Source organism: Helianthus annuus, chromosome 3, assembly GCF_002127325.2.
Source record: "Helianthus annuus cultivar XRQ/B chromosome 3, HanXRQr2.0-SUNRISE, whole genome shotgun sequence".
NCBI classification, from domain to species: domain Eukaryota; kingdom Viridiplantae; phylum Streptophyta; class Magnoliopsida; order Asterales; family Asteraceae; genus Helianthus; species Helianthus annuus.
In genome coordinates, this window is record NC_035435.2 from 17,619,738 (window position 1) to 17,637,735 (window position 17,998).

The following is a 17,998-nucleotide window of genomic DNA, read 5'->3' on the forward strand; positions in this document are numbered from 1 at the left end:
CCCTAGATATTAAGCGCAAAAAAGGGTCTTAACACGACTCGAACACGCGACCTCAAGTTAATCTGCACGCATATTAACCAGTGGACTACATTGTAGATTTGTTTATAAGGTTCCCCTACAAAATGTTGAGGGGTTCCTTGAGAATATTCTATATAACTTAACGCTATAAATTTCGGATTGAACGGGTTCCTTGAAACCCCCTAAAAGGCTATAGATCTGCCCCCTGTATACAAGAGAAGGATCTACTAAAAAGTAGATTTTGCCTAAGTATCCTAAGAAGTATTATGATCATGCCATGTGGCACTCCTTATAAGTAGGAAAGAATGACATTTTGGTCCTTATAATAGTATGGAGAAAGTGACATGTGGTATCCCTTTTGTTTTCTAAAAATACAACAAAAAAAAATCTAGTACAAAAAATTATAGCACAAAAAATCTAGTACAAAAAAAATATAGCACAAAAAATGCAGTAAAAAAAATATAGCACAAAAATCTAGTACAAAAAAATATAGCAAGGAAAAATTCAGTACAAAAAAACATAGTACAAAAAATTCAGCACAAAAAATTGAGAAAAAAAAAATTTAAAACAAAAAAAAATTAACACAAAAAATTTAGCATAAAAATATAACACAAAAATCCAGCACAAAAAAATGTTATAAAACATAGAAATAAAACACATTTTTGTAGGTTTTTTTAGTCGACATATTTTATATAGCAATATTGTACTCAAATTAAAGACAAAAAAAACGCTCGATTTTATGGTGGAATTTTTATGAAAAAATAATGTGGTATAAAAAAGTTATGAACGTTTAAAAAATGAGGGTGGAATATGTATGTACCTTGCATGTGGAGAGAGAAAATCAATAAATAGGATTTTCCCAAGATACCATTACACTCCTCTTTTTTCCTAAATTTCATATTAACCATTGATTTAAAAAATAAATGGTGAAGATTACTTCTCATCCTACTTAGATAAAATAACCCTTTTATATACATATGATACAAGTCTTTTATACACAAAACAAACATCAAACTTATCACACATTTAGATGCTTGTACGTACATCATATACCAACCATCCATTGGCATATAGCCACATGTGATCTAAGCATGATAATTTGATTTATGCAACTATACAGGTGAAGCTACAAGCTTTTTCTTGTTAACTGAAGCTCACTCTATTCTTCCATTTCTTAGATAGTCCATTCTGATGGCCCACAACCGCTCTCCCGCTGCCTTCATATCTGGACGGTCCGCTCGGGTTGGGGCGGCACATTGAAATGCTAACTCAAGCATCTTTCCAATTATTTCCCAGTCCAAAGCTTCCTTCATTTGAGGGTCAGCCAAAGCCATGATTTCACCTTTCTTGTACTTCCTAAATGCCTGAAACAAAACATCAATATAGTCAGTGGTAAAACTCACAGGCGGGTTGAGAGGGACTGGTTCAACCCATTTCCTTTTCAATAAGTTCTATTTTTTGCCCGTTCTACCTGAAAACACAACCCAAATTGACCCATTTACTCATTGGTAACTAAATGGGTCAAAATTTCCATCTTTAATAGTCATGACCCTTAAAACAGGTTCAATTGGGTAAGTGGAAACCGACAATATGGTTCTATGGAAGACACGAACCTAACCCGTGTACTCTTCATGAGAAATAAAAATATTTCATTTATAACCGGATTGCTATCCGGTTCAGGAAAATTAATAGTATGCTTTTGAGCATGGTACAAATGTACAACTACAAATGCACAATGTACAAACTGATAATGCACGGATGGAAACAGCAGTAAGACTTAAAGAGGGTCTATTTTTAAACACAGTTCACCTACCAATGCACAAGGTAGAACTTGATAATGCACGTATGTAAAGTGTCCTATAATTGGCTGGGGAACCCATTGGCTCATACTTTCAAGCATGGCTGTAAACGAACTGAACGAACACAAACAAGACCTTGATGATGTTCATTCGTTAACAAAATAATGTCTTCACAAATGGTTTATGAACACTTACCAAACAAAACTTTTTGTTCATGTTCGTCCATTAAGGATATGAACGTGTTCACAGAAAAAAAAAAAAAAAACAAACACAAATAAAATCAATGAAGCCGCAGAAGTCAGAAATGGATGGCGAAGGGAGCAACATTGGAACTTGAAGTCCTAATAACGGAATGGTGATAGATGCATTAATCAGTATCAATAATGAGTAATGAAAGGGGAAGGATGCATAAAGAAGGTGGGGATACGGTTCCCTATTTTAATTGTTAGGGTAATAAATTGAAGAACATAAAATATTTAGATAAAATAAATTAATTAATTAATGTAAAAAAATATTTCATGAGGAACATAAAGAAACGAACATGAATGATCATAAATGATAAAAAATTCATTAACACATTAATGAACATTCATTCACGAACACAACTGAATGAACAAAACTTTTGTTCATATTCGTTCATTTAACTAATCGAACGAACTTCTTGTTTATTTTTGTTTGTTAAACGAACGATTGTAAATGAACTTCCGAAGAACGTGGATTGTTGGTTGAACGTGTGGTTCGTTTACAGCCCTACTTTCTAGGTAAAATACAACATTTATCTTTCTATCTATATGGTTACTTGTACATCGTCTTTTAACTTCAATAAGTATAAAAAGATATCTATGAAGTTCATTTTCACTAATTATGTTAAGTTTTCATGTTGAAGTATTAAAACTGACCCTTTCACCATTGTTTATGAAAATAAAACCCAACCCAGCCCCCTCCCTAAGTTGGTTCAACACTTACCCTTTGTTGTCAGAAGTAGAAAATAATTAAACAAAAAAGAAAACAGTCTCTATCCCAAACAAAACCTATCAACACTTATCCCCCCAATTGAGTCGCACCTTCTTCAGTGTAAAGGTGGAAATTACCCACCTAGTGACATCAATAAGCCTTGCATTTGGCAATTTTATGTTACTATACAAATAGTAGACGTAGGAAGTTCATGAATGTTTTTTTAGAGCATCCCCAATAAGACCATGTGTAGTGGTAATGCCCCCACTTATGGGCGTTGTGCGTAATGTGGCAGTTCAATCAGCAATGTTGAAATATGGGGCGTTTTTATAAAATAGATGTAGCGGAGATGTGAGCATTGTGGGGCATTACCCCACTAATCACACACATTCTCCTTGTTGCACCATTCTCATCATCCAAAAACAATATTCTCCCTCTTTCCTCCCTCCCTCCCTCCCCTCACAATCCTCTAAATACATTTTTTTCATCACATATATCACCACACATTCTCTACTCCACCTTACACTCTCTCTCATCCACCTCACCTTTCTCTCTCCTTAAAAACACACAAATACACGAAGCTCTTATACTTATTAAAGTTAAATATGCAAGAGTTAGCCTAAACGTAAAAGAATGATGCATGTGCACAAAGGATGAAAAGAACAAAAAGCTTACCCATCTTAGTGTCACCACCTCCTTATGAGATCTCTTCGACTGAATGGGTCTACGACCCGTTAAAATTTCAATAATTAGAACTCCAAAAGAGTAAACATCAATTTTCGGGGTGAGTTGATAGGTTCTAATATATTCCGGGTCAAGATACCCGAGGGTGCCCTGTACTCTAGTAACAACTTGTGTTGTCTCTGCATCTCCAAGTCTTGCATACCTAAAATTGGCCACTTTCGCTCTAAATCTCTCCGTTAGAAGAATATTGGAAGGCTTAACATCCCGGTGGATAATTTGCTTTTCTGTTAAAAATGAGAAAAGTAATGTTATCTGAAAGTGTTTCATAAATTCTTATTATTAAGAACTGAATACATAAGATCTTGTGTACAAACAAATAGGCTCACTAGCTAAAAGACCGAATTAGAGTCAAACCTTAAACAAGTTCGAGCTCGAGTTTATGTCTATTTGAGTTCATTTAGTAAATGAACCCGTACTGAGCTCCAGTCTGAAAAACTACTCATGAGCTAAACTCAGATTCCGCTAGTTTACACCACTTAATAAAATGACAAAAAGGGACATGCTTATGAAGAAGGAGACACGTCTTATGACACAAAGTAAAAGCCTCGCTCTCGAATGAGGTATAATAAGGGGTAGTTAGCTAATAAGCTTTGTTGAAGCTAGCATGAGATAATAGCCTCATAACACAAATCTATATTGAACAATAGTAGAACATATGGTAACTATTACCAGCGTATAGATGGAGATGCGTTAAACCATGAGCTATATCGATGCAAATTTCAAGCCGTTGACAGAAGTCCAAAAAGTTTCCATGAACACCTGAAACGGGAAGGTCGGAAGGGGAAGTGCTGAATTACTATATTTGCTAAAGTTATGTGTATATACTAATAATATATTGGTGTCAACCCAAAAAAAAAAAAATACTTACCATCCAAATGTTCTCTAAGGGTACCATTTGGAATGTATTCTGTGATAATTAGGTGCTCGTTTCCGCTATCAACATAGCCAAGAAGCCTCACTAGATTCCGATGGTCGATTTTTGCAAGAAGTTCAGCCTCACTTCTAAATTCACTTCTTAGAGCGTCAAAATGTTTCTACACGGTTTTTTAGAGTTAAAAGTTAATACCAATAACTAAAACAATTGTATTTTATTTTAGTGAACCACTATAAGGTAACAATAAGTTGAAAGTTTAATATAGTTTCTACATTTTCCTTCCATTCTTCAATTCATAGGGTAGGACCATCCACGTTCCCGTGACAGATCCAAGATTATTTTACCGGGCGTCACTTAAAAATGTTTGGTAAATTAGTGAGCGTCGAATACGTAAATAACACATAAAATAAATACATACCTATGTGACACTGGTCCGTACCACATAGGTCCACCAAATGCCAATCTCATTTCTATAAACACATCTCACAGTAGTGCATTCGTTCTTATCACACACTTTGGGAGGGAAAGTCTTTGGTTCAAGTCTTACAGACAGCACGGAATAAAAGAAATTTGCGGTTTAAAAAATAAAAGGGACCATGATTTGACTTTTGGGGCGAAATCAACTGTTCATATAGCAAGGTTAGCGACTTTTATAAAGCTCAATGTAGTTATCAACTTTTTCTAGATAAAGAAAAGTCAAAAATCATATGTATCAATTCTGAAATCGACAATTAGTCTGTTTGACCCAAAAAGTCAAAGCTTTGCTCTGTTTTATGGAATATACGACTTACTTACGCAATACCCATATAGACCCTACCTTGTACACATGAGCAGGTCCTGATTCTAAAAATTATGTATGTAAAATTATGTTTAGGTAATAATGACAAAAGTTATGAAATAATAAGATTGCTGAAAGAATATAATTCTACACGTACTATGAGTATTTATTTAAACTACTCACATTACCTTTTTCGCTCGTTTTATTGCAACAAGTTGACCGTCTGGTAGTTGAGCTTTGTACACGGTTCCAAAACCACCTTCACCAAGCTTTAGTGATGCTGAAAAATTTTGGGTGGCTCTTTCCACCTCTTTCATGGTCAAATGAACCAGCCTAGTCCTTTCAAGTTTTGGAGTCTTTGAGAATTTATGAGGACTTGGTGGCACGCATAGTGGGCTAGCTGGTGTTAGAGCCACTGCAAAACAGATAGTTATCCAATTTAATCAACCAAAATGACAAAACAATGTGTGATTATTGATTATTGATTATTGAAAGGTTTTTTAGAAATTGTTAGCAATGATGGAATAAAGCTCGATGATGTGGCGAAACTTGATTGGATGTTGTAAGTGATGAGTGATGGGCGCCCAGCTCGCCCTTACTCTATGCCACCTTCTTTACTAAACTTGTTAAATTGACCACCGTATACGATTGAGGTACTAGTGCTATAAAAGTAAATTTATATGACTCAAATTATGAAAGAACATATGCAATTAAACACAACAAAATATATCACACAGCACTTAAAAAGGAGTTTGGGTATACCAGGGTTAGGTCTAGACCCAAAAAGTAGATGCTGCATTTTATGGGTGAACCCCATTGAACCTGTAGCCCGAGCAGAATTGTCATGTTGTTCTTGTAATGCCATTAAATGCTGAAGAGCAACCACAACATCTGCCATTGTGGGCCGATCTTTTCTAGAATCCTTTGAACAACGATCTGCAATCTGGAGAAACTCCTTCAGACATTTTGATGAAATTTGTGTTGTAATTTGGGAACTAATAACCTCATCCGTTCTTCGTTCTTTGATACACTTTTTAACCCAACTTGCCAAATTAATCCCTTCCTCTACAAACAACTCATCGACTGCACGCCTCCCAGATAGCAACTCAAACAAAACAACCCCAAAGGAATAGACATCTGATTCCTTAGTCAACTTCCCGGTGCTACAGTACTCCGGATCAAGATACCCGAATGTGCCTTTAAGGTTTGTAACAACCCCAGAAGATGGTTCACGTATAATTTTCGACATACCAAAATCTGAGACCTTTGCTGCCCAATTCACATCAAGCAGAATATTTGAGCTTTTCACATCTCGATGTATGATTCCCTGTTGGGGATGCCAACCAGTGTGGAGGTACTTTAATCCTTTTGCAGCACTTATGCTTATCTTGAGTCGATCCATCCAAGATAAAGGAGTATGAGCTTCATGTAGATGATGCTCAATGGTCCCGTTGGGCATGTACTCATAAACTAGTATCATCTCGTTGTTGTTAGAACAATACCCAATTAAAGGCACCAGATGACGGTTGCGCAACTTGGAAAGCATCTTAATTTCTGTCATGAATTCAGATGCCCCTTGCGTAGAAAATGAATCCAACCGTTTAATGGCGACGACAATACGTCCATTAGTATCTTTAGTACCATAAATGTGACCTTTGTATACTTTCCCGAAACCTCCTTTTCCAATTACCAAATTATCATCAAAGTTTTGAGTAGCTAACCTAATCTCTTTAAGAGAATAACAATGAAATGCTCATTTTGTTGCTAACGAATGCAACTTCTCTTCATCACTGATTGCCACTACAGGGTGCATCTCTTGATTGGATATTGGGTTTTCTGATAACTTTTGAAAGATTATAGCTTAGGCTGAAGAAAAGCCAACAAACTCCTAATCAATATAAAATAAACAAGCGCGCGTTAGAGTCTTATAATCCAAAATACTTCCGAGTCAAGAATCAATGTAAAATAAACAAACACGCGTTAGAGTCTTATAATCCAAAATACTTCCTAGACAATTTAGATTACGAGGGATCCTCCAAATCAATAAAGGCGGCTTAATTTAAATATTTATATTATATTATAAATATCTATATTTTATATACTCATAAATAACATGATGGTTTATTTGCAGATTGAAGTTCACAGGGAATTTCCATGTTGTTGAAGAATAATAAGTGAATACGTTCTCCACACAAAGTCTTCGATATGTAACAAGTGGATAGGATTGCTTTATGCTCCCGTAACTATTATGAGTGGTGGGGTCTTCCACTGCAGCAGCGCAGTGCTTGTTCCCATCTCGGTGAAGGCTTGGCCCGGGGTTTTACCCAGGTTCGAGTCTAAGGGGGGTGCAGTTTTACCTATTCCACAGGGTTTCTGCACATCAAGGGCGTGCTACGCTTTCTAGCGGTGGTCGAGTAGTCGGCCTTTGGACATAGCTCCGAAAGGTTGGGTTTACACGTGGAAAACAATTAGCCGTTCAAAAAAAAAAAAAAAAACTATTATGTGTGGTCCTATTTCTTGGGGCCACAGGCAAAAGACAACTAGTTGGTTATGTCACACCCCCAAAATACCACCTAGGGAATGTCCCTGTTAGGCGCGTGACGTACCAACAACGAGCCACTAAGTACATTGAACGCGCACAAGTTTCAAAATAAAATCCTTAATTATTAATGAAAAATACCATCAACGAGTTTAAATGAAAACCAACATGTTCAGCGGAAGCAAATAGTAAACCAATGTTAAACTGTTTCGAAAACCAATGTATGATATCAATAGTCCAATCACATGAATCCCTGCAGTCGACCCATGACCACTCCAGCTACTCCAGACAGCAAGTTCCCAAATCCAAGATATCTAACGACCTGCGAGTATGCAACAAGTGTATCAGACAACGCTGGTGAGTTCATAGTTTTACGAAAACGTTGGTTACCAAGTGTTTAGTTAATACATTGAATTTAATTCCGAAAGTAATGTTGATAATACCCCGAATACAAGACGGCTTCCGATTATTTTGCCCTTTCTCCAATGCTCCTATCAAATTATTGGTCATGACTAGGTCATTAGTTCAACACCCGTCCTCCCAGGTACGGGGTGAGGTTGCCAAACCAAAGTAGCGTTACTAACTAATACCATGTTACCTCCCCGGTAACCAAACAACACGGAGGGACTTTAAAGGTGATAGGAAGAGTATATTATCCAACATTCCCGTTTTTACCCAAAAGACTTATCCCTCCCCGGGATACCCACTGACTGTCCCAACCACCGGGACGCATGCTCAAGAGAGATGAACTTACCTTTGATTTGCTCGGTAAGATTAGTTACTCTATTTAACAGGGATTAAGCACGTCCTAGCATGGTAGAGATGACAATCAATTTCATGTGCATACATAATACGTATCTTACGTATGATCTATCTACTCATTACTCAATTACGTGCCACACAATTCTAACATATGAGTAACACCCTTATGTTTCAAGTCATAGCAATTATCATACCGGCCTAGCATCATCGAGTAGACTTCTAACATGTAATCAGTTTATAAGTCAATTCACTCAACAAGTTCATATAAGCAAAACACATATTGGTTAATCCCTTAATGCCCGAGCATGTGTATCGGTCTATTTATTGACCCTCTTAGGCTAGTGCGGCCCAATAACAAGTCATCAACAATTTAGTTAACAACACTTAACGAACAACACTCTTTATCATATAACACTTAAACGAACAGACGTATGGGCTCATCTACATGAAACTTCCTAGATGAAGCCGCTCGGCCCAACCGGTCACACGGCCCAACTGTGATAGATAACCCGACCTCCTATATGCAAACAGTTAGGCTTGTGGCCCAACTTTAATGGAGTGGCCCAAGTTAAAACCAATTGTGTGTGGCCCAATATCTAATAGACTAACTAATATCTAATAGACTAATTTAAATGTGTGTGTTAAACAATTATGTGCGGCCCAAACGTATGAAACCCAGTTGAATGTACAGCTCATAGGGCTTGTGAGATTGACCAAACCCATCCCCTTTTTATGTTTTTCGTACCGTGATCCCCCCCATCATTCCATAACAGTTACACGATCCATTTAATTACACATACGAGCTTGGCATAACCCTAATAATTATTTAAATCACTAACAGCAATTAATCATAATTGTTCAATGAATACTCATCAGTTAATAACATGGTTGTAAAACAAGGTTTCCAAGGCCGAGTACTCCCCGAGTAGTCACTACAAGGTAGGTTGCCGAGTCGACTTTCTCTAACTCCGCCTAATTACTCGAAATCGATCATACGCGGTCAAACTCGGCCAAAATCAGATCTAGTAGGTCAATTCGGGCCGAGTTTGACTTAAAAAAAATAATAAAACATAATTTATATGACTATCATATTAAATAATGAATATCATTTTAACGTATTTTGTTATAAATATTAGTAAATTTATGTTATTAGACATATATTTAATTTCCAAAAACTAATTTCTTTATAATTTAACATGTCCGAGTACTCCCCGAGTACTCTCCGCCTATACCGAGTACTCTCAACTCCCCGGTCAACCGACTAGGTAGCACCTAGCGACTTTTGCAACCATGGTTAATAATACTTCATTCGATACAATTAACACAATGCATCTCTACAATCAAACAATCAGGCTATCGAGAGATATAAGACTATCACTAACAAATCTGATTAAAATCACAATCACCACCATTTACACCGATTTTCTATAATCAAAGTTATTAAAGTATGTGAATCACCTATGCCACGTTAATTGATCGATCATGTCATGCACAGCTTTTAATACAACCCATGATCAAGGTTAATAACACAAACCCTTCCACTACATGTTTGATTTCCCATGCATCCATGTGACATATTACGTAACCCCAACATCACAACCACCAGGGTTTGACTTAGCTACATGATAGGTATACTCACACACATGCAACCCTAAACTATTTACATAACAAGTTCACACAAAATAAGGAACAGTCAATCAAGAGTTACCAACCTCAGAATGGTGATGTCGAGTACTAGAATGGTGCTAGATAATGCTTGGGGAAACTCGGTTGAAGGAGATGATGTCTTCGAAGGATTACAGCCGTCAATCATTCCAAAGGAGTATAGGGTTTGCAACATTTTTTTAAAGAAACTGTGTGCCCCTCATACATTTACGCATACAAAGAAATAGGAAAAGATGGGCTGGGCTCGGTTGGGCTTAGGGGAAACCGGGCCCTGTTTGGGCTTCGCTTCAGCTCTAAGCAACTAGGCCGAGGACACCCCATAACCAATGAGGGAGGTGTGTGACATGGTCGAGGTTGTGCGACTGAGTTTTTCGTTGGTAGACAAGACACAACGACACTAGCTAAAAGGTTGCAAAAGTTCGGGTTGTCACATCATCCCCAACTTGAAAGAAATTTCGTCCCGCAATTTGATAAGCAAACTCAGAGAGTGAAGTGATAGATCAAGATGACTATGGATTTTTCCTTGGATGCCACATCATCCCCAAATTGAAAGGGAATTTCGTCCCAAAATTCAGCCAATTGCATCAAATAAGGTTGGTCACTTGAACTCCGGCCTACATCTTGAGTTCCAACAAACTCTCACGATTGGAATTCGACTGTGGTTACGAACCTTAACTTTCCGTTCCATGATTTCAACGGGTTTCTTGACAACTGCAATTTGTCGTCGATTCTCAGTTCCTGAAGTGGTACCACAAGTGTTTCATCATACAAACAATGTTTTAATAGTGAGCCATGGAAGACATCATGGACGTTACCCAACTCAGCAGGTAGCTCGAGCTTGCAGGTCCCGAGTCTGAATGGCCCTACATATCGTAAATTAAGCTTGCGGCGCTTCCCAAGGCGTGTTGCACCCTCCCAGGGTGAGATTTCCCTACATGACACGCTTACCTGCAGTGAACTTCCAGTGTTTCCTAAGTTTATCAGGTTTCTTGACAGTCACGCGTTGCCGTCAAATAATTTCCGATCTAAGCAATCCTCAAGAGTTTCGAGTACAAGTCCTGGATCTGTGATTAGGTTGTCACCCTCCTAGTCCAACAAGAAAATTGGTATTATCATCCAGGCAATGCCTCAAACAGAGCTGTTTGAACACTAGAATGGTAATGGCTGCAGTAGAGCTCACCCAAAGATATGTGTCCTTCCAAATGTTTACTAAAGTCCACCACGCACTTGCTCGCAGCATGTCTTCGTGTATCAGGATGGTCCATTACTCTGTCCGTTTGTCCTTCCGTGATGAGTAATGCTCATGTCTAGATGTGAGCCAAGGGTGTTGTGTTTTGCCTGTCATAAATCAGGTATAGTTCAAAATCGGAGGTAACAAGAGTTGGCACCTCGTGCCTAAAAGCCCGCCTCTCTCAGAGAAACATTCACTGCTTGTGAAGACTCGTCAGTCCCCTTGATTGCAAGAGAGTGTGCTGGTTACGTGAGACAATCAACGATCACCCAGGTTATATTATTTTCGTTTCGGGTTGTAAGTTGACTAGCGACAACATCCATTGCAGTCTGTACTGATTTTCATATGGGTATTGCTGCTTGCTGATACTTCACCTTGACTTTCCCACAAGTCAACCATCATTCGCATACCTAGCTTGGTGGGCATTCATGCCCGATCACCAGTACAAGATTTATAGGTCCTAACGTCTCTCATCGAAGTCCAGACGACTAGAACATCGAAGCCGGTGTGCTGTGCTCAACGCGAGTTCCCTACAGTTGCCGTATAATGAGACCCACATTCGTTCCATGAGGTGGCGAGTATCGTCCGACCTGTCAAAGGTTGCTTCTCCATGCTCCGCATAGGTTCAACTTGAAAGTCCTCTTCCTTCAGCTCTCCAGTTTGAACAGAGTGAGTCTGATCAGGTAAGTTAGAGTTGATGGCGAGCTGCAAAGCTCGTGCACATTCAGGTTTCACAGTCGTACTCATTCAAAAGTTCCATCCAGCGATGTCATTGCATGCTTTAGCTCTTTCAAACATCGATACACGGGAGGCCCTTGTGATCGGTCTAGGTAATGCATTTGGTACCGTCCAAGTAATGCCCCCAATTAAATCTAAGGCCATGGTTTCCACCCCCCAGGTTGTGACGCGTGTAAATCCACTGAGTAAGTCATTACTTTCTTCATGTTGCGTCGGCGTGTATGTAACACCCCGTGTTTTCGAATGTCAAAGTCAAAGTCAAAATCCAAGTCAACTTTGACTTCTTTGACTATTAATGGTCTTTTCTCATTTTTATATGGAGTAAGTGTTGTCTAAATGAAATGATCGAATGTTTAATCAATGCGACCCATTTACGACTGTGAATAGTAGGAAGTAACAATGCGATAAAGTTAACCAATCGATAACCAAGTAATCAAATCAATCATCGAACTCGAACCTCGAATTATGCGAATTTTCGTATTGCTATATGTGTGTGTGTGCCTTATGTGTTATTTGTGCATGTTTACTTTATGTTTAGTGTGGTATTCAAACGAATCAATCGAAACTCGAGTCGAAACTCGAAAGGCAATCAAACCCAATCGGAACCGACATCGAAACGTGACTTATAGATGATTGTATGTTAGATATAGTAGTTGGGACTGAAAGTAATTTGACTAGGAACTCTATCGTATTCGTATCATCGTCTATCGAAATCGAAATATCGAAAACCATCGCGAAACATTCGAAAAGGGTTGCTGATCGAACAGGAAGCATCCTGATCGAACAGGCCAGCCGATCGGCTAGCACCTTCCTGGCCGATCGAGCAGGCCATTCGATCGGAGATCCTGGCCGATCGGTTGACACTTTCCTCTTTGGGAGGCCTATAAATAGCCCTGTCATTATCACCCTTTCTATTTTGGAAAACTCTGACCGAACCAGCCTTGTTCTTCACCTTTTCTCAGATTTCTCTCAACTCCGGTAAGTTTTCACTCTAATTCTTGTACGTTTTTTTATCATTACATGATTCTACACCGTTCTATCTTTCAAAACTTGATTTCTAACCATGAAACCACCAAGATCTAAGTGTTCTTGAGTGATGTCATCATGGTGTTCTTGAAGAACATCATACTTTGGCCTCATTCAACCATGAATAGCTTAGATCTGACCGATTTCCACATAAACAAACTAAGATTTGTAAGAATCTTAACATTTTCATGGAAGGATTTCCAACTTTTCTTCAACATTTTACACTCAAAACCTTAAAAACCGATAGAAACGGAGCTAGAACCAACTAACTAATCATTCTAATGGTTAAAAGGTTCAAGATTCGGATACTATCTACAAGGTTCACCGATTTCGGGTTAAACATCAAACTACCGTTCCGAACAGTTCACCGGCCGGACTTGGGTGATTCCTGTCCGAACCGGTGAAGCAAGTAAGAACCCACGTTCTATGGTTTAACTCGCTGTCAGAATACCTTAAAATCATGACAAATAATCAAACAGCCAGGTGTTAGACAAAAGGCCGACCAGGTCAGAATTGCTGGCCGAACGGCTAGGCTGTTCGAACGAACAACCCAGCCGATCGAACATACCAGCCGGTCGGCCGGGCCAGCCGATCCGCTAGCACATGGTTCCACACTTTTCGAATTTCATGAAGTATGCTATTGACGAAGTGATTCGATCGAATATGCTACTCGATTGGTAAACATTACTCTTCGGATCATGAGATACTATGCTTCAACACTTAATCGATTTTGCAACTCGTTCGTAGTAAGGAGTGCCAGCCGATCGAACAGGCTGTTCGATCGAGTGACATCCAGCCGAGAACTACTTCTGAAGTTCCTAACCGATCGGCTAAGCCGGCCGATCGAACAGACCGTTCGATCGATCGACCTGGAGGGTAAGGACACTTCAGTGTTCTCAAATACTACAACGAAAACTTCAAAAGTTCAAACCATCATACACAAACACATCAGAGGAAGAAACAATCCACTCGAATGGTCCAGCCGATCGAGCCTACCGGCCGATCGAACAGGATTATTCAAACGTACTTTCAAGCCAAACGAACAGCCTGTTCGATCGAACCTGTTGTTCGATCGACCAGACTGTTCGATCCATTCACACTTGTTTGCATTCCGCGTACTCATTGTTGTGCTATCGAACTATTCAGGCTAACCCTACTCTCAGCGCTCCCTTCAACCCATAATCAATCACTGTGAGTATACTCGAACCCTTTTTGCTTTAGCACTTTTGGGTGTTACATACGTTACTTATCAAAATCACAATCGAACACACTATTCAAACTATTTGAACGCTAACCGATTGCATGTATTACGTGACTAAATGTATGCTTGTTGTTATGTTTACACGTGGAATGTTGTCTACCTGCCTTAGCAACATAGTACTATAGTTTGGACTCAGCACCCGTTCACACGGGGGTTGTTAAGGACAATTACTTGCATGGATTACGGTGGTAATCATGTATTGCGAAATGTCTCGGACAGTCAACCCGCAGTCGTTGGTATCGATAGGTCCATGTCGATAATTAACATGCATCATTCCCTCTGTGTACGTGCTGGTTATGCGTAAACTATTCGAACTCTATATGCTATTATTAAACTTGTATGCTCACCTTTACATTTTATGTATTGACTTTATTTTAACGTATGTGACAGGTGTTTAAGGTATTTGCTTGCTAGGGAAGTGAAGCTAGAATAAAGCCTTAGAGGCCCCCAACAAATAGTTGTCTGTCAGGAACAAGCAACTAGGGCATAGTTCTCTGTAGATCTTGTCAGGTTGGGTCTTTAGGAGCATTTGAACAATATTTATGTTTTGTATTAATTTAAATCTGAGTTGTCGGAACAGAATTACTTGACTAGTGGTTAACTGTAATAATTTATTATATTATTTGGGATACGGTATGGGACGTGTCATTTTAAACTGGATAGTAATGATAGTTGTTATGGAAACTACTGGACAATCTATTTCGCTCAGTGCCGCACCCCGATGATTCCGCCATCGGTTGGGGTGTGACAGATTGGTATCAGAGCCATAACTATAGGGAATTAGGCTAGACATGACCTAGTCCGGGTCGCTGTCATAAGAGACCTAGACTATAGTTAGGAACCAACAGACCAAGTTTATGTGCCTTATTCTGCAATTCTTCGCTATCACTGCACTCGAATTTTCAATAAAAGTTAAGCAATTTGGTCAGGAATAGGTGTGAAAACCGCAAACTCTCGACTAAATTGCCTGACTAATGATGATTTTATCCATTTACTCATGCTTATCCTGATGTTTTCACTAACATACAAGGAGAATTATGCCAAAACAGGAGTGAAATCCATATTTTGATGAATAATTTCCTCAAGTTCCCTAAAACAAGGAAGAAATTGCTAAGCCAGGGGTGAAACCCTAACCTTGGCAACTTATTCCGGACATGTTTTCATCTCACCAAAGCTTCGACGGACTCCAACGACCTGAACTCACAAGTATGACCTAGGGGACGCGTATGGAATGCCCAAGAAATCGAGGCAGAAGCACGACCCTTAAAGTCGAAAGTGATGACAAGCCTACTGTGAATGGTCGGATTGCTTTGGGTAGTCGATGTCTAGTAGCCGCAGACAATCTACCTCTTGATTTTATGTACTTTGATTCTGAGAACCGCAGTCGCGTACTCTGAAGACCCGTTGATTTTTATGTGTTATGTGTGCTCTATCTGTTTAAATGTTTAATTTGGTGTTCACTCGATTTTTGCTATCACTTCAATTAACCTACGCAACTCGCATTGCTATTCTATCTCAACACGCTAACAAGTCGCTGCAATTCTAGACGATACTATGCTACGATATACGCTTTACTATATTCAATAAGCTATACGATTACGTGGTACTATTCGATATACTATACGCGATCACTATATACGAACGACACGCGAGCTTTGAAGGATAGGGTTCTGTTTTCTGACTGCTTCTGTGATTAAGTGGGTATGTGCTTTTGTGTTTATGTGACTCTGTGCTCTATGTGCCTACGTGCTTATGTGCTTCTGTGCTTACGTGTATCTGTGGTTATGTGCCTACGTGTTTGTGTGTTATGTGTTTCGACGTGTTCCTAAGCTTTAGTAGTCTAGACGTGTGAGGTACGACTTCGTTGTGTTGAGTCCTTTGACGATGTCTATTGCAGACCATGTCGTCGTCTGGATCCAGACACCATCTGACCCGTCAGGAAAAGAGAGATAAGCGTCTTGCCGCTATCATCGCCAAAAGCGTGGCAAAAGCGGTGAGCAATGTTTATGAAAACGTCAGCAAGTCGACTGATGAATCACGAACAGATGCACCCAAAGATGCTAGCAAGGCTGCTTTCAGCTTCAAGTAATTCAAAGCATGCGGACCCAAAGAGTTCACTGGCGAGGATGGCCCTACCGCCATGTTTCACTGGTTTGACTCGGTCGAAGTCACCCTGCGCCAAAGCGGGTGTCCTGAGAATCTCCGCACACTCAATGCTACTGGCGTCTTCCAGTCCCGTGCCCTAGACTGGTGGACAGCCGAACGAAACAAGCGCGTAAATGATGCAGCTTATGAGCTAACATGGGAGGAGTTGAAGGCAATTATGATCGACGAATTCTGCTCTCCTCATGAATGCCAAAAGCTGGAGGACGAGTTTTGGACCATCAAACAGAAGGATGGAGACAACGCTGCTCTCACTGCTCGCTTCAAGCAGCTTAGCATCATATGTCCCAATCAGGTCAAGACCCCATATCAAACCATCAAGAAGTACATTCGAGCCCTGCCCGACTGTGTAGCCGACTTTGTTCACGCCGCCAAGCCAGCAACGATTGAAGAGACCTACCTACTCGCCGCTGAGATCAATGACAAGCGAGTGAAGTCTGGTTTTTGGGATAAGCATACCAAGTCTCTGCACCAAGCCACCGCAGCACCCACCGACTCACCTGCTCAACCCTCCAAGTCATCAAGAAGAAAGAAGAAGCACAACAGCAACAGCTCCAGCAACAAGAGCTGTGCTGCCGCAACAACTGCTGCTCCTCTACAAGCTGTACCAGCTCAGCAGCAACAGCACCACCGCTCAGCTCCAGTGATCAATGCACCGCCAGCGAAGCGTGCATACACAGGCCCTCACCCGCTCTGCCCGACATGCTCGTATCATCATCCAGTGGGTCTAGCCTGCCGTTTTTGCGCTCACTGCAACCTTTACGGTCATTTCACTGCGAACTGTCGCTATGGTCCCCGTCAAGCCCCAGTTCAAGCTACTGTCAATCAAGCTCTACTCCCCGCCCCTCAAGGCCAACAAGCAGCTCAAGCACCTGCGGTCAATGCTCGAGTCTGCTTTGCATGTGGTGACCCTAACCACTTTGCAAACAGATGCCCGAACAGGGTGGTTAAGCAAGAGCCCCAGCAGCAACCACAACAGCCTCAGCAACAGCAGCAAGCAGCCCATGCTCGAACCTTCAACATCAATGCTCGTCAGGCTCAGGCGGATAACAACGTGGTTAATGGTACGTTCCTTGTGAATGGTATTTATGCATCATGTTTGTTTGATACTGGAGCCGATAACTGCTTTGTGTCATTTGAATTCGAGAAGCTCCTTAGTCGTAAGCGCTCTTATTTGTCCTCGTCATTCGAAGTCGAAGTCGCTACTGGAAGAACTGTCGCAGTTAACTCTGTTCTTCGTGATTGTACTCTCGAGCTCAACAATCACATCTTTCCAATCGACCTTATTCCGATGCAACTCGGAAGTTTCGACATCATAGTAGGCATGGACTTCCTTCGCGAAAACCATGCTGAAGTCGTGTGCTTTGAAAAGATGATTCGATTCTCACTCGCAAATGGTGATCTTCTATGTGTATATGGTGAAACAGCGTCGAAAGGTCTCAAGCT

The 17,998-nt window shown here is 40.1% G+C and overlaps 1 protein-coding gene across 1 annotated transcript; it reads right to left on the minus strand.

Moving 5' to 3' along the window:
- Nucleotides 1-976: 976 nt before the first annotated feature.
- LOC110931258 (probable serine/threonine-protein kinase PBL8) lies at nucleotides 977-6,920 on the minus strand (the record flags this gene model as incomplete). The annotated part of the gene is made up of 6 exons (XM_022174659.2): nucleotides 977-1,382; nucleotides 3,447-3,739; nucleotides 4,185-4,274; nucleotides 4,384-4,549; nucleotides 5,356-5,582; nucleotides 5,930-6,920. Coding segments are annotated over 6 exons (1,977 nt in total), but the record flags the coding sequence as incomplete, so codon positions are not given.
- Between the last annotated feature and the right edge of the window lie 11,078 nt (nucleotides 6,921-17,998).